Source organism: Eleutherodactylus coqui, chromosome 6 (assembly GCF_035609145.1).
Source record: "Eleutherodactylus coqui strain aEleCoq1 chromosome 6, aEleCoq1.hap1, whole genome shotgun sequence".
Lineage (NCBI taxonomy): Eukaryota > Metazoa > Chordata > Amphibia > Anura > Eleutherodactylidae > Eleutherodactylus > Eleutherodactylus coqui.
Window position 1 is genome coordinate 68,853,063 of NC_089842.1, and position 25,800 is coordinate 68,878,862.

At 43.8% G+C, this 25,800-nt stretch overlaps 1 protein-coding gene across 1 annotated transcript in view; it reads right to left on the bottom strand.

The window, feature by feature from the left end:
- Positions 1–499: 499 nt before the first annotated feature.
- Positions 500–25,800, bottom strand: part of LOC136632211 (cytochrome P450 2A13-like) — a 60,197-nt gene continuing 34,896 nt past the window's right edge. Inside the window, exons 6-9 of the mRNA XM_066606941.1 lie at positions 23,576–23,717; positions 5,430–5,617; positions 4,863–5,004; positions 500–724 (exon numbers count right to left, since the gene is read on the bottom strand). Coding sequence (XP_066463038.1) covers positions 543–724; positions 4,863–5,004; positions 5,430–5,617; positions 23,576–23,717 — 654 coding nt within the window. The 3' untranslated portion in view covers positions 500–542. The remainder of the gene's footprint in view (positions 725–4,862; positions 5,005–5,429; positions 5,618–23,575; positions 23,718–25,800) is intronic.

Genomic DNA, 25,800 nt, shown 5'->3' on the forward strand with positions numbered 1-25,800 from the left:
TCGGGCGAAGCCGGGATATCAGCTAGTTGATACATACAAGAATGATGCATCAGGTGGATAAGTAATTACTTTCTATCTTGACACAACTCAAGAAAATTATTATTATTATATTTATTGTCAGAAGAAGCAAGAATGAAGCAGCACTCACCCCACAAATTCCTATAAAAACCTAAGTTCCTTTATTTTATGTGTAGAAAAGACACATAGGGGGAGGAGGACACAATGTAACAGATGACAGCTATTTTGTGTCTGACGCTTTCTCTAGTTTTACCTTATTATATTTTTATCATTTTAATATACAAATGAATTTCAATTAAGAGAATCCACCATTATCGTGTTAATATTATTTACACAGAATTATATTTTATACATTTACATTTCACTGTTTTCAGGTGTTATCTACAAAATGTTAAGTCTGTATGATCTGATAGGACGTCCACAGCAGCTGTTGACAAATGACGCTTACTCTTCAGTCTTATGTCATATCTTTATTGTAAATGTCAAAAGTAGGTAGAAATGCAATAAAATAATTTGAAAATGAATCAGCGCGGGATGAAGGCCAACTTGTAATACCGAGGAAAATTTCCAAATCCACTCATTAAAGGTGCTAGGTCTATTTCTTCTATGCCCACAGGTGATCGGAGGCTGAAGTTCTGCAAAATTGTGGTGAAAAACAGGAATAGCTCCATTCTTGCCAGACCTTCTCCTGCACAGATACGTTTTCCTGAAGGGTAATATAATATTTGAGTGAATCAATAACTAGTTATCTGCACTTCCATATGTTATGAGTTTTAGATCCCATCTCTAAAGGCGCATAATGTGGCAGTATCAAAAACAATGGATAGTAGGGGCTGAGCTTGTCTAAAGTTCTACAGACTTTCAATCTCATAACATTAAATATGTGGATTTCAAAAAGAGAATTAGGAAATTAGAAAATGTTTAAAAAAAAATCATAAAAATAGACTTTTAAGAGACATTTATTTAAATGTATTTTTAATGCCTTAGTGACATGGCCATATGACGACGTGTCTGCTAAACTCCCACCCTCTTCCCTCCTTCTCTCCGTCCCTTGCTGTCTATATGCAATGGGAGAGACGGTAGATAGTGTGCTAAGCTCCCATTCTGTCCCACCCTTCCCATTGCTGGCAGCCGACAAGGGCCTGAGAGGGTGTGGGAGTTTAGCACACTAGCTCCCACCCCATCGTATCCCCTCCACTTGCCTACAGCTGTCAAGGGGCCGGCAAGGAGGAGGCAGTTTAGCAGGGCTAAACTGTCCCCCCCCCCCCCCCCCCCCGCCCAACAGTATTCTGGGTACAGCATATAATCGCTGCACTCGGACGTCTGAACAGGCGTCAAAACAGGAGTCTGTCGTTCACACGATTTTCAGCCGCAATGAAAATCTTTATGCCCATGTGAATGAAGCCTAAACCATACAGCAAAAACAACATATCAATATTTTTCTGCGGGTTGGTTTGGGTATTAGTGTATCTTGATGCCACCGCAAGCTAGGGGTCTGACAGGAGGAACTCCTCTCACACACCCCTAGCTCTTGGGTCAAGAGCTAAAGGTCTTGGAAGGAGGTAAACTGCCTCCATGTCTTAGCCTTGGGATGGGCTGTGCTGCAGCTAACCGTCTGTCCCCCGGCCTGCCAGCTGTCGGCTGTGTCGGGCACCGCTGCCGGCTACCTGGTGTGGTGCTGCAGTGGGTGAATGCCATGTGCGAGTTCAGGGACCGCCGCTGCTCTGTCTTCCCGGCTGCTGACCGCAAATACAGCTATGGAGTGGTAAGGGGGGAGCGCCTTCAGCAGCACAGCCAGTGTGTGACTTCGGGGACCGCCGCTGCTCTGTCCTCCCTACTGCCGACCGTTAATACAGCTGGGGGTGGGGGGAGTGCCTTCAGCGGCGCAGCCAGTAAAGTCACTTAACGCCACTGTGGCCTCTCTAATACCGACCCGCTCTGCGCTTCAACCGAGAGCGGGGTGCCGGCTTCTGGCCAGCTGGCGGGGAAGGGGTTTGAGCTGGGACAATGCTCGCCTGCAGCAGGGGCTAGGAGGCAACAGAGCGCGGCTGTAGCAGGGGCCGGGAGCCAACAGAGGTGCAGGCCGTCCTGGGTGTGAGACGTAACGGAGGTGCAGGATGATGCGGAAGGGGTTTAAGGTGCCCCAATGAGCAACTGACATGGGGGCTGGGAGCGAATGGAGATGCAAGGCGCCCTGGATTGCAGCTGCAGCATCAGCGTACTGGGCTGCTAGGACCCGCAGCAAACAAAGATTTCCTGCCAATCAGCTACAGAGGGGGGGGGGGGGGTTACCCCCCTGTCAATCTTGACTCCACCACTTGTTCATGGTGGTGTCAAGATACACTAATACCATTGGTTTGATTATGACAAAACCAAATTTTATATATACAAAAAAAAATTATATATATATATATATATATATAAAATTTTTAATCTTCTGCACAATAAAAAAAACTATACTTTTTGTACCTCTGTGTTCAAAGTTCCCTGACTTTTTTATCTTACCATTCACTGAGCTCTATAAGGGCTTGTTTTTTAGGTGATGAGCTATAATCTTTAATTGTACCATATGTACCATTCTGGGTTGCATATGGCTTTTCTGGGGAGGGAGAATTAACAGAAAAACATTTACTGTTTGTTTTTTGTACAGTGTTTGCTGTGAGGAATAAAAAGTGTGTTGATTTGTACATGTCATTATGGGTGTGTCAATACTAGGGATGAGCGAGTATACTCGCTAAAGCACTACTCGCTCGAGTAATGTGCTTTAGCCGAGTATCTCCCTGCTCGTCCCTGAAGATTCGGGGGCCGGCGCGGGGCGGGGAGCTGCGGGGGAGAGCGGGGAGGAACGGAGGGGAGATCTCTCTCTCCCTCTCTCCCGCCCGCTCTCCCTTGCTCCCCGACTCACCTGTCAGCTGCGTTGGCTCCCGAATCTTTAGGGACGAGCAGGGAGATACTCGGCTAAAGCACATTACTCGAGCGAGCAGTGCTTTAGCGATTATACTCGCTCATCCCTAGTCAATACCAAACGTGTTTTTATTATAATCATTTTTAAACAAAGATGGGAAAGGTTTCTTTTTCTATTACTATTGACATCAGTGGGTACAGGAAACCTGCTATCACGGCTTGATAGTGAGTGGAGGAGTTCGTCCTCTTGATAGATTCACAGCACATTCACCATGTCATGCTTCATTTCCCCAATTGAGAATTAAACACTTGTTGCCAAGTTCCCCTTTAAAGTAAAGCTGGTTGCTCCCAGTGAATGTACTGGGTCCGCTAGACCAAAATATTTGTCTTACAGAAGCTTTTGAGGGAGGTTTAAAAAGAGTGGTCCATTCTCTATTAAGTCAGAATGCCCTAAGAGGGTGTTTGAAAGAGCGGGTTTTGAACAACATATCCTAAGAAATTGCTATTTTCTTGTGATTTTGTTTTGGCTGTGTTTCTAACTTGCCCATGGCACAGTGTACACCATAATTGAATGGTTGTGCCTACAAAAATTGTTCAATAATTATCATGATGGGCAAAAATTACATATGCTGCCTGACCTGATGGTATTAAAAGGCTAATTTTAACCCCTTCCCGCTCCATGACGTACCGCTGCGTCATGGGAGCCTGGTACTTCCCGCAACCCGACGTACCGGTACGTCATCGGGATAGTGCGAGATCATGACTGACCTTGCGCTATACCGCAGCGGGAGTCGGCTGTCAGTCATAGCCGGCCTCCCGCTGCAACAGCGGGGGGGGGGGGGGGGGGGGGCATCGGAGATGCGCCCCCCTCTGTTAACCCCTTCCCTGCCTCGATCTAAGTAGATCGCGGCAGGGAAAGAGTTCACAGAGGGAGCGCGCTCCCTCTGTGTCTTCAGCCGGCTCTCGTGATCTTATCGCTAAAGCCCGGCCTGTCGCTCTGGCAACAGGATGCCAGACACTGGCGTCCTGTGTTGCCAATGCCTATGATCGCTGTATAAGGGATAAGGCATAGCAGGGCAGTAGCTCTGCCATGCCTTATCACAGCGATCATAGGTACAGTGCTGCAAGTCCCTCAGAGGGACTCAAAAAGTGTAAAAAAAAGAGATAGAAAAAATGTAAAAAAAAAAGAAAAATGTAAAAAAAAAGTAAAAAACCCCTTTTTTGGGCTTTTTTTTAATAGCATTAAAAAAAGGTAAAAAAAATTAAAACCCCACATATTTGGTATTGATGCGTCCATAACGACGTGTACAAAAAGCTGAACATGCTTTTTATTTTATACGGCAAAAAGCGTAAAAAAATGCAATAAAAGTGATCAAAAAGGCGTACATTCCCCAAAATTGTACCAATAAAAACTACAGCTCGTCTTGCAAAAAATAAGCCCTCATAGAGCTCCGTCCATGGAAAAATAATAAAGTTACAGGACTTTGAATGCAGCTATAGAGAAAAAAAAAAAGATTTCCAAAAAAAAAAGGGGGGGTTTTATTACAAAAAAGTGTAAAAACCTAAAAAAATAAATAAGAATTTTGGTATCGTTGTAACCGTACCGACCCGCGGAAAAAATTTAGTGTGTCATTTATGCTGCATGATTAACGCTGTAAAAAAAAAAAAAAAAAAAAAAAAAATCTATGGCAGAATTGATGCAATTTCTCTCCGTTATCATAAAAAAAATAATTAAAGTTTTACGATATAGTCTATGTACCCAAAAGTGGCACCGATAAAAACTACAGTTCGCCACGCAAAAAAACAAGCCCTTATACGGCCGTGTCGACGGAAAACTAAAAAAGTTATGGCTTTTGAAAAATGGAGATGGAAAAATACCAAAAAATCGCTTGGTCCTCAACACCAAAATACGCCATGTCCTTAAGGGGTTAAACACTTACCTGAAGAGAACGGCATGAATCCATCATTCCGACTGAACTTGCCTTTATCATCCAAAAAGTGTCCTGGATTGAATTGATTTGGGTAAGAAAACTGCTTCGGATCTCTAAGAACAGAACTGAGCATTGGGAAGACAGTGGTACCCTAGGAATAACATCCAGTCAGATATACTGTATAGTAGCTATTAATACTATTTGTTTATATCCATTTAAGAACATTGTACTATTGAAGTGTTCTGTAGTTGTTACTAGGGGCCCATTTACACGAGACGATAAATCGTTCAGATGCATGCAGAAAATTGAAAGAAGTATCGGCCCGCCTAAAAAAGTAGTTGCCACTTATGAACAATTGCCTGCTTACTGTAAACGGAGGTGGACCAGCCGGAATGATCCCCAGCCCGCCCCGCTTCCATTCACTCAGCGATGATCATTCCTGTGTAACAGCGCAGGAATGAATATCATCGAGACAACTTCTTGGGTATCTGTGCCCGACAAGTAGTCCCCGTGTAAAAAGAGCTTTATCTATATCAGCTAGCTGCTACCACTGAGCACAGATGACAGCAGTTTTACCTTTGGAATAAAAAATCCTCTAAACTTCAGGTCACGGGTTACTTTGTGTGGGAGTCCCAGTGGTAGGAGGTCAATAAATCTTTGAATTTCATGAATTACTGCATCCATGTATGGCATATGAGATCGATCTTCTATACTTGGAGCCCTGTTCCTTCCAATGACTTTATCAATCTCTTCATGGATGCGTTCTGTAGAGATGGAAGGCATTTATGGTATTAACATACAAGCATCTTGGCCAATGCATCACAGGAAAATCAGGACTTCCAGCTCTCTCATAAATAAAGTGTAGCTTTTATCGGATCTTCTAAAAGACAATGCAGTGGCAAATAGAGCATAAAATTGGCCAATGTACCTACCAACGCATTCATACATATTCTGTATGTACTACTGGAATTTCAGATTTATTGGAAATTTAAAAAATGCAATATGTTATTATGATATGAGGAGGTGGGAAATTTGAAGTGGGAAATTAGTGATTTCTGAATGTATTCTTTGGTGCACTGATAATTAATCATGTAGGTAAATAATTACATTAAGCAAATTATTTTGAATTGTTACCTTGTGGAAACAATGGTTGCCAATGCACCCAAGATTTTTGAGTCTTGTCATAGTAACATAGTATGTTAGGCTGAATGAAGACTATGTCCATCTAGTTCAACATGTTTTAACCTCCCCCTTGTTGATCCAGAGGAAAGCAAAAAACAAAACAAAAAAGAAAACAGTGAGCCAATTAGCTCCTATGGAGGAAAAACTTCCATCCTGACTCCATAATGGCAGTCAGAGTAATCCCTGGATCAACATTTGAGATGAATAACCCAGCTGGTCATCTAATGTCTATATCCTGTAATATCATAGCGCTCTAGAAAGACATATAGTCTCCTTTTAAACTCTTCTATGGATTTTGGCATCACCACGTTCTCAGGCAGAGAGTTTCACAGTCTCACTGCTCCTACAGTAAAGAACCCCCTTCTGTGTTGGTGATGAAACCTTCTTTCATCTAGGCACAGAAGAACACAGAAGATAAGATCTCCGCACCCAGCAATGGAAGTGGTGAGTCAATTATAGTAAACAAAGAAAGACATATAATCCCAAGGGGCTGTGTGGCAGCAGGAGGAGAGGAAGTAAAAGGTGCTGCAGGAGTGTCAGGGGCTAACCCTTTCCAATCCACTCTCTGACTTCTGAAGACATTATGATTTAAGGCTGTATAGCTCTGATGTTGGAAGACATCCAACATCCACATTTCTTACTGTATATTGCCAGAGTCTCTGCTGTCTGAGCCTATCCAACGTGTCACCTCATGTAGTACTGGCTTTAGCCAGCATATAGCGCCGTTGTATAATGGCAGAAAAAGAGTAAGCCCCCTAGGAAAACCAGGATACAAATTGGATTGGAAAGGGTTAAACAGCAGTATCCCAAATCAAAGATGGCACCTGCCCCACAGACACAGGAGGCAGGCTCCCTCTCTGGCAGCCCAGAAAAACAAAGACCCAGACTGTCATCACTATCATCTCTAGACGGGTCAGGGATTACAAACATGTCAGAGGCAGAGGGAGCAGAAATCTTTGATAACCTTCCTGCCTCAGAGAAGCCAGCCACTGAATCCTTCATTAACGAAGTCATCAGGGCACTTGGTGTCACTATACAGGCAGTGGCGAGGGGTCTCGCATCTAGTGGAAATACAATCTGCAATTAATGAATACTTTGAATTTAATGACACAAGTGAGGTGGACCCAATGATTTTGTGGAGGGCACATAAGGGTTTTATGAAAGATACTCTAATTAAGATAGCAGCAAAATACAAAAGAGAGAAGGCTACTAAGATTGATAACTTACTCTCTCAAATAAAAAAAATTGGAAGATGAATTAAAGCAAGGCCCCTCGGTAGATGTACATAAGGAACTTTATAAGCTGTGGCATAATTTAACCCCTTGAGTGGCACGCCCAGAAATTTTCCGGGACGAGTTCCACTGCCAATAGTGATATAGCCCGGAAGATTTTCGGGCTATGTATCACTATGGGAGCTGCAGAGCACAATGCCACAAGCTGTGGCACTGTGCTCTGCCTGCACAGTCCCACAGAGAACAAAGCAAGGGCTTTGAAAAACCAGCAGAAGATATTGCCGATCTGCCGGCAATCTCCTGCTTCTAAGTCTCCTGCTTTGTTTATAGGTTGCCATAGAGACCATCGGCTTGTCAGAAGCAAGCCGATGGTCCCTATGGCAGGGATAGCTAGTGCTTGGCTGTCAGAGGACAGCTAGGTACTAGCTCTTACAGCAGAGATCAGAGAAAACCTCCGATCTCTGCTGTGTTAACTAGGGATGAGCGAACGTGTCCGTTACGGACACATCCGCACCCGGACACCGGCTTTGCCGAACACTGCAGTGTTCGCGCGTAAGTGTCCGGGTGCCGCCGGGGGGCGGGGAGATGCGCGGCGGCGCGGGCGGCAGTAGCGGGGAACAGGGGGGAGCCCTCTCTCTCTCCCTCTCCCCCCCACTCCCCGCCGCACCCCCCCGCGCTGCCACGGCGGCCCCCGAACTTTTTCGCCCGAACACTGAAGTGTTCGCAAAGTTCGGTGTTCGGGCGAAAAAGGGGCGGAGCCGAACGTGTTCGCTCATCTCTAGTGTTAACCCTTTACGTGCTGCAGTCTATGTGACTGCAGCATGTAAAGGGCTGTCACTGCAGCATGTAAAGGGCTGTCACCATCGGACCCCAGGAATGTGATCAGGGGGTCCTGATGGGTCCCTGTGGAAGTCCCCTAAAGGGACAAAAAAAAAATAAAAAACACTTGTCTCCCTTTACTTGGTAAAAAAAAAAAAATAAATAAAAAAATCACACATGTGGTATCCGTGCGTCGTAATGACCCAGAGAAGGAAGTTAATGCATTATTTAACCCCTTAATGACATGGCCCCTTTTTTTCTTTTTTCCCCATTTCCTATTTTCCTCCCCCCTGTTTAAAAAAAAATCACAACTTGTCCCGCAAAAAACAAGCCCTTATATGGCCATGTCAATGGAAAAATGAAAAAGTTATGGCTCGAGACGCAACTGCAAAATTAGTTGAAATTCAATGATTAGACCATTCTAAAAAACCTGCCCTGGTGGGCACGACAGGGTGGTAGGAAACCCGCCACTCAAGGGGTTAAGAGAGGCCAAGATAGACGACTATGATAGAGCAATAACTGCCCAAAGAGCATCAATATACTCCTCTTTGAATAAGCCTTCCCGCTGGATGGCTGGTCCGGTGGTAAAAAGAAACATAAAAATTAATGTCCCATATGTGTGGGCAGAAGAAAAAAAAAAAAAACTAACTGACACATCCGAAGCGCATAGCAGAGGCTTTTCGAGTTTATTATGGTAAACTTTATAATTTAAAAGATAGGCACATGTAACTTAACCTAATAACATGTCTATAGCAAACTTTCTCAGGGATTTCAAGCTCCCTAAAATGTCAGACATTCATGCTACCATGCTAAACCAACCACTAACTCAATCTGAGATTAATAATACAATACAGTCTTTAAAAAAACAAAAATCTCCAGGCCCAGATGGCCGAATATTCTAAACTCTTTTCGGAAACTAATCCCCATACATCCTCCGGGCTTTCACAGCAGTAATAGAAAGAGGGCAATTCCCAGAGGAGATGCTCCAGGCCACGATAGTGGCACCCCCCAAACCAGGGAAGGAACACAATACCCCTGCCAACTTTAGACCAAAATCCTTGCTAAATACTTATATAAAAATCTATGCTAAGTCATTGGCGAATAGGCTTCTGAAAGTGCTTCCCAACATAGGCCTTATTAAGGGCCGGCAGGCCTTGGATGGCACGAGACGGATCCTCAGCCTCATACACTCGGTGGAAGCCTCTAAAACACCAACTGTAATGCTAGCTCTCGAGGCAGAGAAAGCCTTTGATAGGGTGCATTGGGGCTCTGCTTTTGAAACCCTGAGGCAGTTTGGCTTCGGCGAGGGGGCAGTCCGTGCCATCCGGGCCCTGTATTCTTCCCCTACATTGCCTGAATCCTTTAGTATATCAAATGGAACGAGACAGGGATGCCTGCTGTCCCCATTATTGTTTGTTCTTGTCATTGAACAATTAGCAGAGGCCATAAGATCGAACATGGAGATAAGGGGAGTCTCGATGGGGTCACGTCAACACAAGATAGGGCTATTCGCAGATGATGTAATTCAGACAGTAGCTAACCCACTTACATCACTGAGGAAAGCCATGACAGTCTTAGACCAATTTAATACAATATCATTTTATAAACTTAATGTGGGGAAATCCCAAATTTTGGGTTTAAATATCTCCAAAGACCTTCAGCATACTATAAACACAGAGTTACCATTCTGTTGGCAGGGAAAAGGAATACCATATTTGGGGGTAACTTTAACGTATCCAATAACTAATATAGAAAAAGAAAACTTCCCACCACTCCTGACCTCCCTGCAAATGGAATTAGACCGCCTCTCTAAGATATGCATGTCCTGGCTAGGAAGGTAATGACATACAAAATGAAAATTCTTCCTCAAATACTATATTTTTTCAGAGCCCTTCCTATACCGATATCTTAACCCACTCTGATTAAATTGCAGAAACAATTATCTGGTTTCATTTGTGGAGGTAAAAAGCCCAGAATATCTTTATCAATTCTTGCCCTGCACAGAAAAAATGGAGGTGCGGATGTCTCCAATATAGAAGCATACTATAAAATCAATTATACTTAATCAGATAAAATTCTGGCTTATCAAAGGGAGCACTCCCTGTTGGAAGGCAATGGAGGAAAGTACTCTGCCAGGAGCTACACTTGAATCCCTATTATATGCAACAGCCCTAATAGCAAAAAAGAAGTTCTCTGTGGTGAATGTAGAGACCCAGGGAATATCCCCTCCTATGAGGGCCACGATCGAGGCTTGGAAGTCGCTAACCCAGAATTTAAGTCCATATAGTAAATCACGGAAACCCCCAATACCTATTGAACCTTTGAGCCATCTAATTCCCAATTTAGCAATATGAAACTGGAAACAATTAAGAATAAAAAAAAAGTAGAGGATCTTATATTGCCAGAAGGAATGAAAACCTTTGATATGCTACAGTCCTGCTTTCGGGTACCTGACGGGGATAGACTTAAATACATTAGAATTAAATCCTTCCTAAAAAGCTATCCAATTACCAAGGAAATAATACCTATGGAGATCATAACTAGGCTTGACATGCAACCAAAACTGACCAAATGAGAAACAAGAAACTTTTACGATATACTAACTGATAACCACATACCGGGGAAGAAAACCCATATGCTAAAATGGGAAAAAGAATTGGGAGAGGAATTTTCCATGGAATAGTGGTTGGGGTCTACAAAGGGGGCACTAAAAGTAAAGAGTGTATTATATTGTTGTTTTTGCCTGGTTAGGGACGGAATGGAACACATAAGCTTATGGAGTTTACTGTATAGATATACCTCTAATTTTATGTACTAGTGATTGGACTTCTGCCCAAAATGTTTTGATTTGGGGCATTGCCAAAATCTGTGCAGAAAGTTTTTTTTGGTTGGGAGCATCTGGGGCATGTCTGCATTCTAGTTGGGTTTCCAGGATGACAGGGAATGTTGAAACCATAGATTGCTCTATGGAATTATTTTGAAATAGGTCTCTCCATCTTTTGTTGGTTATAGCTTTCCTTACCGAGATCAACCCATCAGCGAATTTTTGGGATAGTTCCGGGTCCCGTAGTTCCCGTGCCCATTTTTTTTTAACAGAGGTGTGTTATCTGGTGTAGCTTACACTTCTCTAATTGGGCAATACAAATCAGATATAGAGTGTCTCTGTGATGATGTTCACATAAGAGTGTCAATCGGGTTAGCCACCACTTCTTTAGAGACATCCACAAGTCTGGTCATCAAAAAAAAAAAAACTTACTGTATATTTACGCATATGGTAAAAAGTGTGAGGTGGGCAAATCGTATATATCACATATCTCCTCAAATGTTTTGTATCTAGGTTCCCTATGATGAAGCAGGTGATGAACCTTCATAATTCCCCTACGCCATAATTTAAACATTTTTTTGTCTTGCCCTGCTTTAAATTCTGGATGTCCCCATAAATCCATATGTTTTGATAAATTGAACGATAGTCTATAGTTTTCACAGCTTATTTTCCAAGCAACGATAGTGTATTTTGCCATAGTAGAGTGTTTAGCCCCCGTAGGAAGGTTGGAGAATCCTGTGTGCAGCAGAGTATTTAAGCTCCAAGGATGCAGGAAGTCTTTTTCTAACTCATATTTTAAAAATGGCTAGACATCTGTAGCCAATCAAGCGAGTGTCTCATAAGACTAGCCACATTATACGCCCAGATATCTGGGAAATTTAGCCTGCCTTTTTCAAAGCGATACGGGAACGTTGGCAGGACCAAATGAAAGCCATGAATGCGGTGTATAGCTTTCCAAAATCTTGTCACTTTAGTAAAAGGGGAATAGTTTGTAATGATAATGCAGCTTTCGGAAACTAATCATTTTGATCAAATGATACCATCCCAAGAAGGAAAATGCAATTTGTTTATAATTTTATGTATTATTTGGGGGTAATTTAATTTATATATTTTTCAGGGATCTTACCTATATGTATTATCAAATACTTAATTGACTCTTTACCAAGGTGACTGGGATTTTTTAAATATCTATATTGTGTAAGCTGCCCCGGGGAGAGATATCTAATAGAGATGAGCGAGCACCAAAATGCTTGAGTGCTCATTACTCTAGTCGAACTTTCAGTGATGCTCGAGAGTTCGTTTCGAGTAACGAACCCCATTGAAGTCAATGGGCGACTCGAGCATTTTTGTATATGACTGGTGCTCCGCTAAGGTTTTCATTTGTGAAAATCTTAGCAAATCACCAAAGCCATGTAAAAAACACAAATGGATTGGGCAGGCGAGGAGCAACATGCAGGGCTGCATTTCGGGCTCCGAGGTCTCACTACTAAGCCACGATAGTGGCAAGAGTGAGACACCCCCCCCCCCCCCGCACTGTCAGCATAAAGATCGTTCTCTGCCACAGCTGTAACAGCTGTGGCAGAGAAGAACGATGTTAGCCCATTGAATTCCATGGAGCCGGCAACACAGCCGGCTCCATTGAAAGCAATGGGCTGCCGGCGAGTGTGGGATGAATTTTCGGGAAGGGCTTAAAAATATGAGCCCTTACCTGAAAATCATCCTGAAATGTGTAAAAATTAAAAAAAAAAAAAAAAAAAAAATGTATACTCAGTCACCTTTCCGCTGCAGCCGGAGTTCAGCCGCGTCTGGCAGGCAGTTCTCCTGAACTGCTTTCTGTAGTATTTCTGCGCTGAGCCAATCAGAGGCAGCACTCACTCTCCCATTCATGAATGGGTGAGTGAGAGCTGCCTCTGATTGGTGAGGCTGTGACCAATCAGAGGCAGCTTATTCAGCAGGCGGGGATTTTAAATCCCCGGCTGCTGAATACTACTCACAGCAGTTCAGGAGAACTGCCGGCCGGCCGCGGCTGAACTCCGTCTGCCGGGACAAGGTGAGTATATTTTTTTTTTTACTTTTTACACATTTCTGGATGAATTTCAGGGAAGGGCTTATATTTTTAAGCCCTTCCAGAAAATTCATCCTGCGCTCGCCGGCAGCCCATTGCTTTCAATGGAGCCGGCTGTAGCCGACAAAATTGTTATTTGAGAGGATGTACTACAACAGCAACAGGACAAAGCGACGACAGCTCACAGGCAAATCAAAACAGTCAAGACAGCGTCTAGTGGCCCTCAACCCTCTCATGCGTAATGGAGGTGAATAGCGCGACTACATGAAAAGATGCTAAAATAACTGGTCTTGATAGCTTCAAATTTTTGATCTTGCAAAGAAAGTCACCATTATCTTTAATATAAGAATCTGCTCCTTCTCAAAATTTCCTAAGTACTCTATCAGAAAATTTTGCGGAATTACTAAAAAGAGAATTGCAGCCAGAGACAATTGGTCTCCTAGGTTTTAGGATCTGTAGTATTATACACCATTAGGGTGAACACCCACAACCCGATTTTTATAACGCTGTGATAATCGCTGCATTTTTTCAACGCAATTGTCAATGGGACTTTCTAATATTAAAAACGCATTGCAAGTTTGTGCTTTGTGATTTTTTCTTTTTTTTTTAAATCAGAGAATTTTTATTGGCATTTAATACATACAACATGTACAAGCATTGAATAGTTGTTTCTACATCAGGAGTTTACAATATACATGTTACAGCAATTTTTTTGAGAGGGAAGTTAAGGGACGTTAGAGGGAAGAGGTGGAGAAAGCAGGGAAAACTGTAAATTTAACCTTAACTTTAAAGGTACCTTAAGATATTTGTCCTATACTTTTTAGATGGCTCCACTAGAAGCTTACTTGTTCTTGTGGTATCAAAATGAGTGCTTTTATGGCTAGATTCTGTGAAAGGGAGAGAAGTGACTTCTGTCCCCCAAGCGTGCTTGGTGTGTTCCTTCACACCCCAGGCAGGGCGAGCGTAGTGGGTAGGCAGATAGGAAAAGAGGGGGGATGGAGTCGGAGGTGGGAGAGGGGGAGGAGAAGAGCCGGCTCATGACTAGTCGAAACCTGTTGGCATTTTCATTGCTTGGGTCCACCCTGACCAGTCTTTCCGGAACTGAGCTAGAGTGTCTTTTTGGTGGGCAATCAGCCTTTCATGTATACAATTTAAAGAAACAGTTTCCTGCATTTCTTCTATGGATGGAGTATGTTTGGATCTCCATTTTCTCGCTATGAGACTTCGCGAAGTGTGAAGTATATGAGATACTATAACCCTGTGATTTCTGGGTATATTTTCTATGCCTATTAAGAGCAAGGCTAGTTCAGGTTCGAGCTTGTTTGTGATGTGGAGCAGATTAGAAATATATTGTGAGACCATGCCCCAGTAATGGCGAATTTGAGGGCAGGACCAGAATATGTAAAGCAAAGACCCAGTTTCTCCACATCCTCTCCAGCAGAGAGGTGAGATATCCTTTTTCATCTGTGACAGTCTAAGTGGTGAACAATACCATCTAGTTAGAAGTTTTTGATATTGTTCCAAATGAGAGGCGCAGGATGTGGATTTGTGAGCCCATTTTAGGGCATCGCACCACATATTTTGTGAGAATTTCTTATTCAAATCTTTTTCCCAATTTAGAAAATTAACCGTTTTCTTAAAGAATTGGATGCCAGGAGAGGGAAGTATAGATAGTTTTGGATAGTTTTTTCTGTGGTGCTATATTTGCGTTTAGCAGGTCGTTTAGAGGGTTTGGAAGCATTAGGGAGGTTGTTTTGTGGGCCTTTAAAAAGTTGCAAATACGAAGGTAAGTATATTGTTCCGAGTCAGGAACTGCATATTTCTTCTGTATCTGCCAAAAGGCTAGAGGGGTGCCTCCTTGGAGCAGGTCTGGTATAGTCATGGATGATTTATGTGGCCAGCTGTTTAAGGAGAGGTCCGGGATTAAGTACTTTAGAGTAAGGAGTAGGAGTGGGATTTTTGTTGATATGATTTGTTCTGCATTAACTCCTCCGCTTATTGTGTTCCATGCTTGTAGTGAGGTTATCACTGGCGGGGGGGAGTTGTGGGTCTCCCTGCGGTTGTATAGAGTTGGCTAGTAGATATGCTTTCCAGTTGGATACCCCTGATATCGTTGATTCAGTGGTCGCCCATGTCTTGTCTGACTCCAAGTTACACCAGTGTCTTGTCTGGTCGATTAAGAAGGAAGGCTTTGTGATAGTTTCGGAGGTTTGGAAGACCATGATCTCCGAATCTCAAGGGTCTATTTAGGATAGAGAATGCCACTCTGGGTTTAGCTCCCCTCCATATAAATCTGTTCATCTGTTGGTGAAGTGATGCAAATATGGGGTCTGGGATAGGTACCGCGATTGTCCTAAAGTAGTACAAAATCTGAGGAAGAATGAGCATTTTGTACAATATCACTCTACCCATCCAGCTGGGCTCGTATGTGGACAAGCGATCTAGTTCTTTTTGAATTGAGGATCTCAGTGAGGGGAAATTTGCTGTTGGGAGGGCATCAGCTGAGGAAGTTAGGGCTATTCCTAGGTAAGGTAGAGCGTGTGGGCACCATTGGAATGGAAATTATGTTTTTAGGGACTTTTCGTCCGATTTGTTTAGGTGGATGCCCATCATTTGTGATTTGGTAGAGTTTACCTTATAGAAGGAGACAGAACCATATAGTTGCAAGGTGGACACCACCTGGGGAAGTGAGGTTCTTGGGTTTGTTAAAGTTAAAATCACATCATCTGCAAATAGGTTAATTTTATGTGTGATTGTTCCTATGGGGATGCCTTCTATTTGTGGGTTAGACCTTATTGCCTCCGCCAGTGGTTCAATCATCATTGAAAATACAAGAGGAGAGAGGGGGCATCCTTGTCGTGTGCCATTTGTAATTTGAAATGGTTTGGATAAGACCCCGTTCGTTAGCACAGAAGCTGAGGGGGCGGTATAAAGGGCAGTCACGGCTGAGAGAATTGACCCAGAGAGGCCAAATTTTTCTAGTGTGCTACGCATGAAATCCCAGTGCACCCTGTCGAACGCCTTCTCCGCATCCAGAGCAAGGAGCAGAGAAGGCGTTTGCGTCGCATCGGCCCTGGCCACTAGGTCAATCAGTCGTCTTGTTCCGTCTGGGGCCTGGCAACCCCTCGTGAACCCCACCTGATCGTTTTTAATATGTTGAGGCAAGATGGGAAATAGTCTATTAGCTATTATTTTTGCATATAATTTGATATCTGAATTGAGGAGAGAGATAGGGCGAAAATTGCTTGCAGTCTCGGAGGATTTCCCTTCTTTGGGGATAGTACCTATTGTTGCTTTTAGGTTCTCCGGGGGAATTGTGCCTGATGACATTATGTTGTTGAAAAAGTTGCATATATATGGGAGTAGAGTTGGTTTGAATAGTTTCAGGTATTCGTTAGAGAAACCATCCGGAGCCGGAGACTTGCCCTTTTTTAACGAGCAGATAGTTTGATCTACTTCTTGTGGTGAGATAGGTAGGCATAATTGTTGTACATGCTTTTATGAAAGGGATGGGAGAGATAATGGAGAGAGGAATTAGTTAATTGATTTCTCGTTGGGTTGGGGTGTATCTATATCATTGTTTAAGTTGTATAGCGCATTATAGTATTTGCTGAATTCATCAGCGATTTCTTGTGGGCTGTAAATTCTTTCCTTAGTAGTCTGGGATATTAAGAAGGGGATTCTCGTGCTTGAATTAATTGCTTTAACTCTTTTGGCCATTAGTTTACTCGCCTTGTTATGCATGTAGTAATGTTGCATTCTAAGTCTTTTTAGGTGTTTCTCGTAGTCTATTGCTAGATGTGCCTGAAGTTCTGTTCTTGCTTTTTTTTAAAGAAAGTAGGTTTGCTAGGGAGGGGTTTGCTTTATGAGTCACAGCTAAGGCGGACACTTTAGCTAATAGATCTGATGTTATAGCGTTGCGTTGTTTCTTGTAGTGCGCTGTCTGTTGGATAAGAAGGCCTCTTATATACGCCTTGTGTGCGTTCCAGAGCGTAGCTGGGTTGGTGGATGGAAGGGAGTTAAAGGCAAAAAATTCAGAAAGCATCTTTTCGGTTGTGGAGGTGTTGTCTTTGAGGGACATTACGTGAATATTGTTTCTCCAAATAAAAAAGTGTTATGGGTTGGAGAGGACAGGCAGAGGGAGATAGTAATTGGGGCATGATCTGACCAGGAAATGTCTCCTATGTCACATTTTTCTACCAATGGAAGAAGCCATTTAGTTGTTAGGAACATATCAATACGGGAGTAGGTATTGTGTCTGTGTGAGAAGAACGTATAGTCTTTCTCGGATGCATGTTTGCATCTCCACACGTCATATGTCTTCCCTGCGAAGCCACTGAGAGAGGTGGGGGGGAGGCCTGCCGCTTCTTGAGGTGGAGTCCAAATCTGGACTGTGGATGATGTTGAAATCTCCACATATAAGTAGTTTGCCTTTTATTATGTGTGAGATCTGTTTGAGAGTAAAATTTAGAAAGGCTATCTGTGCAGTATTGGGAGCATAGACGCTCACTATAGTGAGTGTCACATTATTAATCTTGCATACCAAGGCAACAAATCTACCCCTCTCGTCTAGAACCTCTCGCAGTAGCTCAAAGGCAACTGTTTTTTTTATCGCAACAAGGACTCCTGCTTTTTTCTTTGGGCTGTTTGCGTAGAAAATTCGAGGAAAGTCCTTGTTGCTCCATCTGGTGGTATCAGTTTTTTGAAAATGAGTTTCCTGGATGCAAACCTCCTCTGCTTTGGATCTTTTGATTTCTTTCCACAAGAGAGATCTTTTAAAAGGGCTGTTCAAACCCTTTGCGTTAAGAGATATAATTTTTAACGCCATTTGTGTGTTCATGGGTTTGCATCAAGGAAACCGTGCCACAACTCCAGTTATGTCTAAGATAGCATATATCAATGGTTTTCAATAGAAGTAAGCAGTTTGTAGGACGCCAACTATTAGGTACCTTGTAGGGGGTGAAAAAAGTTAGAACAATTGTAAATGTAAACAAAAACATAATAGTGCAGTGAGTCAAACTGCGCAGACTCGGGGAAGATCTGCAGAAAAGGTGACAAAAACCTGTACTTTGGAACCATTATTCAGCAATTCAGGACTTCTAGATTGCATCTTTCCACTCCTGTACTATCTTAGGAGAGGGACTGTTGCTCTTGGGTTGGTTTTGGTTCGACCGTATTATGCAAGAATGTTCCACTCCTCCAGTAATTCCATGCCTTTATCCAATGTTGAAACGACATGGGTTCTCTGATTTCTTATAATGATGATTTTGGTTGGGAAGCCCCATTTGTATCTTATGTTGTGGTGTCGTAAGGTTGAGGTTATGGGGGTCAGTTTCTTTCTTGCTGCTATTGTGGTTTGGGAGAGATCGGCATAGAGTGTGATGTCTTGGAAGGGAGCTGGTAGCGTGGATGATTGTCTTGAAGCTTTCATAAGTTGGTCTTTAATGTGAAAGAAGTGGATCTGAGCAATCGTGTCTCGGGGGTAGGTGTTTGGTATCGACTGAGCTCTAGGAAGTCTATGGGACCTGTCAATAATGAGATCCAGGAGTGAGCATTGTGGAATGACCGCTCGAATCAGGCTTTGTAGAAAAGCGGTAAGCTCGGAAGGAGGAGTCGATTCTGGGATACCTCTGAATTTAATGTTGTTTCGGCGATTTCTGTCTTCGATATCTGCCAGTTTGTTACGCAGGGTTTCTACCTCTTCTTCTAGGTTGTTATGTGAGTCCACCAGTGAGTTGTGGGCTGATGCAAAATCTCCCATTTTACGCTCTGTATGATCCACGTGTTCTCCTAGCTCGTCTACTGTCGCATTTATGCCTGCAAGGCTTGTGGCAATGTCTCTTTTTATTGAGGTCTGCAGTGCCAGCATTGCTTCTTTTATGAACCTTTCAGAAGCTGCATGGTTGTAAGCTTGGATGTCTTCTAGTGATGGTTCATGTAGTTGATCGGAGCCAGAGGAGTAGCGAGCACGTTGTTTTAGCGGGCTGGAAGCGTTAGATTTATTGTTTCTCGCCGATTCTGGGTTAAGTGGAGACTGCTGAAAGACTCTTTTGCTGCTTGGTGACCCTGAGGTCATCGAGGGGGAAGAAGCGGAATCTACAACATGGGGATTGCGTGTTTGAGCCCTGTCTGGGGGGTTGATGTCTGGCATAAAGGTGCTTTTAGTCAGGTGGCTTTCCATGGGTGTAGAGCGAGGAGGGGAGCCTACGTTTGTGTGGCTGGCTGGCTTATCCCCATTTTTCCTGTGAAAACCCAGTAGTTCTGTTTCAGACCTTGGTTTGTCTTGCAGAGCATATCTTTTATCACTTGGGGCTTCTGCTCCTTTTTTGTGGTGAGTAGTTATTGTTTCATCAGAGCCTCCCCTCTGCAGCATAGGCTGTGGTGCTTTACAGGGGAAGACATCTCTGGGTGTCTGGGCCGTGCTGCAGGGGAAGACATCTCTGAGTGTCTGGGCCGTATGATCTAGGGGGGACTGTCCCTATAAGATCGTGGCTGCCGCAACTTGGACCCGATCGCTCTCATCTGGAGCCAGCCAGGGGAAACCCTCCTCACCCACCTGTAATCCCTGTGTCCAGCTTGAACTGTTAGCAGCGATCCCAGGCATCAGCGAGGGTGAGAGCTCTGGAGCTGTCCCGAGGGAGGTGGGAGAGCCGCGGCCAGCGCTTCCTCAGTGCGCACCTCCCGTCCCCCGCATGCAGGCAGTTCTGATATGTCGGGGGGAGCTCTGACTCCTCCGTTCATGCGGCTCCCTGTGTCGGCAGCGGGAGGACCCCCTGGTGATTGAGATGCGGCAGCGGCAGGTGAGCTTCGCGGCCCGTGGCTCGAGCGGTCGGGCAGGGAATCTTCTGCTATCGGCAGTACTGCCCTCAGCGGAGAAGGGGAAAAGCTTTCTCTGCTTGTTGGCAGTTCAGGCAGACTCCTACCGCCGCTCGTTTTTTGAGATATCCTTATTGCAGTCGTGGAGTTCGGAGATCTGTCCTCTCTTGCCGCGCGCGGGAGCTCTGGGCCGCCATCTTTGGGCTCCTCTTCTCAGCTCCTTGTCGCATAAAAGTCTGTCAGCTTCTTTGGAGAGAGTTTTCTCACTCTCCTAGGCATGGCAGCCACTTTTAGTTGTCCTCAGGAGTAGAAATCTTGTGATTTGAGCTGTAATAATTACTCGCTTTTTTAGTCGCTGGACAGGTTTGGAGGAGAGCTAAGTTATGGTGCGACCATCCAGTTCTCCTTCCAGGCCGTGCCCCCCGTGCTTTGTGATTTTTGTGCGATGCGTTTTTAACATTAGAAAGTCCCATTGACAATCACGTTAAAAAAAAATGCAGCGATATCACAGAGTTAAGAAAAACGCAAGTGTGTGGGAGCCCTTACATTGATGGGCAAGAGTATGCCGTGATGCTCTGAGTCACGTGAATGCGCATTCTGTGTTGGATACATTGGTATGGTGAAGTCTATTTACCCATGATAGATAACATGACGTAGAGTTATTGTGACATGTATAATCTCGCGCATGCGCCATAGAGGTCGATGGATGCACTACACTACTGACTATGGAGCGCACATCTATGATGGGAGATGCCGCAAGATGAAGGATGGGAAATATATTGATGGAATCACACCTGAGGTATGATAACCTCTAACTCAGACTTCTTTCCTATGAGCGCATAACAGCCGGCCAATATGCGCTGTGATCTGATGCATTGGATTCCAATGCATCAGATCACATGGGCATATTTGCGAGACGTAAAAACGCCCGGCCAAGCCAATATAGCGCCGGGCATTTTTACGCCAGACCCAAAACATAGTCCTTGAACTATGTTTTGGGCCGAAATACGTTGGCTGCTGTATGGGCTCCTATGGGAGCCCATGGTAGCAGCCGTAGGTGGGAGGGAGTTTTGCAGCATGGCTGCTAAACTTCCTTCTTCAGTTCTCCTCCATTTCCCCATGCAGGCTCACCTCTCTTCCTCCCCGCTCGTTCTGTGCAATGGGAGGGGGCGGGACGGGGATGGAGCTAAGCGCCGATCTGCCTTGCCTCCTCCCATTAATGGCTATAAGCAAGGGGTGGGACATGGGCGGAGCTAAGCTTTCCCCACCCCATCCGACCCCCTCCAATTGTACAGAACGAGCGGGGAGGAAGAGGTGAGCCTGCACGGGGAAGGGGAAATAGGAGATTGCCTGGTAAGGTCACATTAGATTTAAATCGGCGTTTTCACTCCAGACGATTTTCTATTAGTACTTAGAACTGATGCATAATCTGTAGTGGCTACATATTTTTCAAAATCAAAGCTGTTAATGGCTTTTAAGATAAAACAATTCCTAACAAGAAAAATGTATAATACTATTCCATCTAATGTCCTGTGACAATCCCCGTCCAAGGTATAAATGTCACTTGATGTCGTATACTCACAACTTGGCTCGTCTTTTCAAGTGGCAGGTGTCGATGCTATAACCATCTTACAACACTGTTCTTTTGGTGCTGTTGAGGGGCCTGAAGTGACTTCCTGCTAATTTTCATAGTCCTTCCTTTTATAGCGGAGGCTTTCTCCCAGCTGAACCAGGCAGGTCCGAGGTGATGTCAGACACAACTCCATCTCTGCCTTCTTGGGATCATGAAAAGTGAGACTGGAACCGTCCCCATGGAATACTTTTAGTTTGCTTCCTATATACAGCAGAGCAAATTGGTGAGAACGCCCTTCTTTTTCATTGGACCTCTAGAGAAAAATCTGAAAAAAAAAATTAATTTCCTGACCCCCAAGTTCCAGTGGACTTTTGCAGCTTTTAAAGTTTCGTAGAATGAGAGCTTTGTTGGTGTAGTCTAGAAACTTTACGATGACTGGTCTAGGTTGAATTTTTTTAGGCAAGGGCATATTATTCCCTGAGCTTCGGAGGTCTGGCCCTAAGCTATGCGCTCGTTCAGATTTGCAGGTATGGGAAATTCCCAGTGCATTGGGGATCGTAAGCTAACCCAGCTGGCCTAAGTCTTTTTGTAGATATGTTTCCGGGGCCCCTATAATACGTAGATTATTTTCTAGATCTTCCATGCAGTCGCAGAGTGTTTTGTTAACTTTTAGAAGATGATCAATGTATCTAGCTATGGAGCCATGGTCTTCTGATATTTTTTCCATTTTGTGCTCTATAACCTCCAAGCGATTACCATGTTGTGTCATCTCCTCCTGGAGTTGACATAAAGAGCCTACTATCGTGGTCGCCAAAGTTTCCTGGATATCAGGAGATATCAACTTCTCCACCTCGATTGCTAGTACCTTATAGTCCATTATTGGTGTTTCTCTCAACAAAAGATTCTCACTCTCTGATGTTGTAGGGGAGGGAGGATGCATAGAAAGTGTAGAGTCCATTCTATTGGTGGCACCACTGACTTGGATTACTTTAGTAGTTGCTTCCGAGTTTACATCCAGTTGCTTTCCTTTAGTTTGGCCCATTTTAGGAATTAAGTCCTCTATATAGTGTGTTACTAGACATATATATGTATAAGGATTGGTGGTTTGATAACTGGAGAATTATGCTCCCTGGCGTAACGCACCTTGTTCAGATTTAGATGTGACTACGCAAAGGGCAAGATAACGTGCAGCCTTCAGCTGTGATGTACAATGTCCACGGAACAGTGAGAAAAGAGCTGATAGCTTTGGCTTCTTCACTTCATGGCACCGGAGCTAGAGTCCCTAAGGCTTTATTTACACAGAGAAGTGCGATGTTGGTCGTAAACTTGCAATTATTCTGTGATTATGATGCAATTTGGCTTTTAAAACACTATGCATCGCAGTACATGCACTTTGCAAACATATTTTTCATGATCATGGAAACAAAAATAGCATGTTGTTCCAATAGTTAATAGAAAAAAATAGCTTTGAACGCGCATGCAAATCGCATGGCAAGCGGATGCAATATGATTTTTTTTTATATACCCATAGGAAATAATGGGCAATACTTGAACAAGAATTTCCCAAAAATATGACATTCTGATTTTTTTCTATTTTGACCCACAGTCTAAGAGAAAATTTGCACTTGTTTTTAAAACACTATAAAATAATGGGTTGTTTACTCGTGCAAGTTCCTTCCATACTGCATCAGTTGGAACTTGCATGAGTCTCTTGCCCATATACATAGAGCCGAAGGCTTTTTCATTTTAACAGTAATGTATATTTAAACATGGTGACTACAAATTTCATTTGCCTCCTATATTTTGCAGTTTAGAAGCTAATGGCTCCTTGGCATTTTTTTAAAGTCTAGAGCACTCCAGGAAAACATGACTACTTTCCTCTTGAGGCATTCTCCTAGTATAGGAACATTGACATATGGCGATCTTACCAACTAAGTTGCAAATGCCACATGACTATGCTAACTAATTTCCTCCAAAGTTGTATACAGACAAAAGTTTTGTGCAACCCTGTGTCACATAGAGGGAAATTTTGAGACCCACAATTGGTGCATTTCAGTTTGTGCAACAGTTAAAGGAACAGCATGTAAGGCCTGTAATGTAACTCGATTGCCTTGCACTTTTGGACAATGAAAATTGACTATAACAACTGGGCCCAATGTATAGCTTTATTCAAGAGTTGAAGCCTATTATTATCTCAAGCACTTTACCAACCTTCAACATCTGGATGTTTGAGAAGAATCATTAATCCATAGCGCAGTGTTGTGCTAACAGTTTCAGTCCCAGCATCAAACATATCAAATGTGGTATTGACAAGGCCTTGCATGTAAAACTCTGTCTCAGGATTGTCTTTTTCCTGTGAAAAAAGGGTTAATAAGGCTCTTTAATGCAGTCAATTTTTCTTTATCATCAGCATTAAAAGTGTATCTGTATTACAGTTGTATTGATTTAAAGGAAATTTGTTACTGCCATCTCATCCTTAAAACGAACTTTACTAGCCAGCAGGGTTTAAAAAAAATCAATCACTTCTGATGCCCTCTCTTTTCCTATCGAGCCCATGTACCTCTACAATTAGGTTCCAAAGTCATCCTGTGCTGTATGCAAATGAGCAGAAAAGAGTCATCTGACAGAAGATTCATGTTGATTCATGAGCTACCAAGCAAGCCACGTCCCCTTTTTCTTGATAGACAGCTTTTTGCATCCCAAATTACAGGGTAATCCATGTCTATCCAGAGAAAGGGGATGTAGTTAAAGGGGTTGTCCCGCGCCGAAACGGTTTTTTTTTTTTTCAACCCCCCCCCCCCCCCTCCCGTTCGGCGCGAGACAACCCCGATGCAGGGACTTAAAAAAAAAAACGCACAGCGCTTACCTGAATCCCCGCGCTCCAGTGACTTCTTACTTTCCGGTTGAAGATGGCCGCCGGGATCTTCTCCCTCGGTGGACCGCAGGGCTTCTGTGCGGTCCATTGCCGATTCCAGCCTCCTGATTGGCTGGAATCGGCACGTGACGGGGCGGAGCTACACGGAGCTGATCTCCGACACGAGCGGCCCCATTCAGAAAAGAAGAAGACCCGGACTGCGCAAGCGCGTCTAATTTGGAGCTTAGACGCTGAAAATTCGACGGCTCCATGGAAACGAGGACGCTAGCAACGGAGCAGGTAAGTGAAAAATTTCTTATAACTTCTGTATGGCTCATAATTAATGCACAATGTACATTACAAAGTGCATTAATATGGCCATACAGAAGTGTATAGACCCACTTGCTTTCGCGGGACAACCCCTTTAACATAGCAACTTATTAATCGGCGTGACTCTTCTCTGCTCATTTGCATATGGCGTGATTACTTTAGAACCTCATGTGGCATGAGGACTTTAGAACCTCATGCGATGGTACATGGGCTAATTAGGAAAAAAGAGAATATAAGAAGTGATTGATTTTTTATCCCCTGGCCTGGCATGTGTAGAACGTGTTTGGTGACAGACATTTGTCTATAAATGGGAATGTTGCCTAAATCATGTAAGACATAGGCTAGACTTTCCTTCATCCAGATCAAAGATTCATTTTGCAGCCCTGGCCATTTTCATGACTATCTTGGCCAAGGCAAAGCGGCTTGTTGCTACTCTATTCCTGGAATTCAGGACTTAGGATCCATGTCTTGCTAGTAGAGATGAGCGAGCGTACTCGTCCGAGCTTGATGCTCGTTCGAGTATTAGGGTGTTCGAGATGCTCGTTACTCGAGACGAGCACCACGCGATGTTCAAGTTACTTTCATTTTCTTCCCTGAGAAATGTGTGCGCTTTTCTGGCCAATAGAAAGACAGGGAAGGCATTACAACTTCCTCCTGTGACATTCCAGCCCTATACCACCCCCCTGCAGTGAGTGGCTGGGGAGATCAGGTGACACCGGAGTATTAAAATCTGCCCCGCCCCCGGCTCGCCACAGATGCATGCTGACGGAGATCAGGGAAAGTGCTGTCTTGCTGTAGCTGCTATAGGGAGAGTGTTAGGTGTTATATTCGTCTTCAAGAACCCCAACGGTCCTTCTTAGGGCCACATCTGACCGTGTGCAGTACTGTTGAGGCTGTTTTTAGCAGCGTTGCACAATTTTTTTTTTTGTATATCGGGCAGGCAGACCATAGCGTCCTCAGTCTGCAGTCATTTTACAGAGTATAGGGGCAGTACTGGTGAGGCAGGGACAGTGGGAAAGGTGAAAGAGATATACTGTCTATATAGGCAGTGGGCTTTTTCAAAAAAATTGGGGAAAAATACTATATTTGAACTGCCTGTGACCGTGTTCAGTGTACTGCGTGTCTGCTGGGGGTAGTAGTCGCTGATTAATACCCAGCTAAGCGTTACAGCAGGCTTGCGCATAATTGTTTCCTTGCTCTGCTGTGCCCGTTACCTGACCGCCGTCATCCCGTCAGAGGGAAACAGTATACA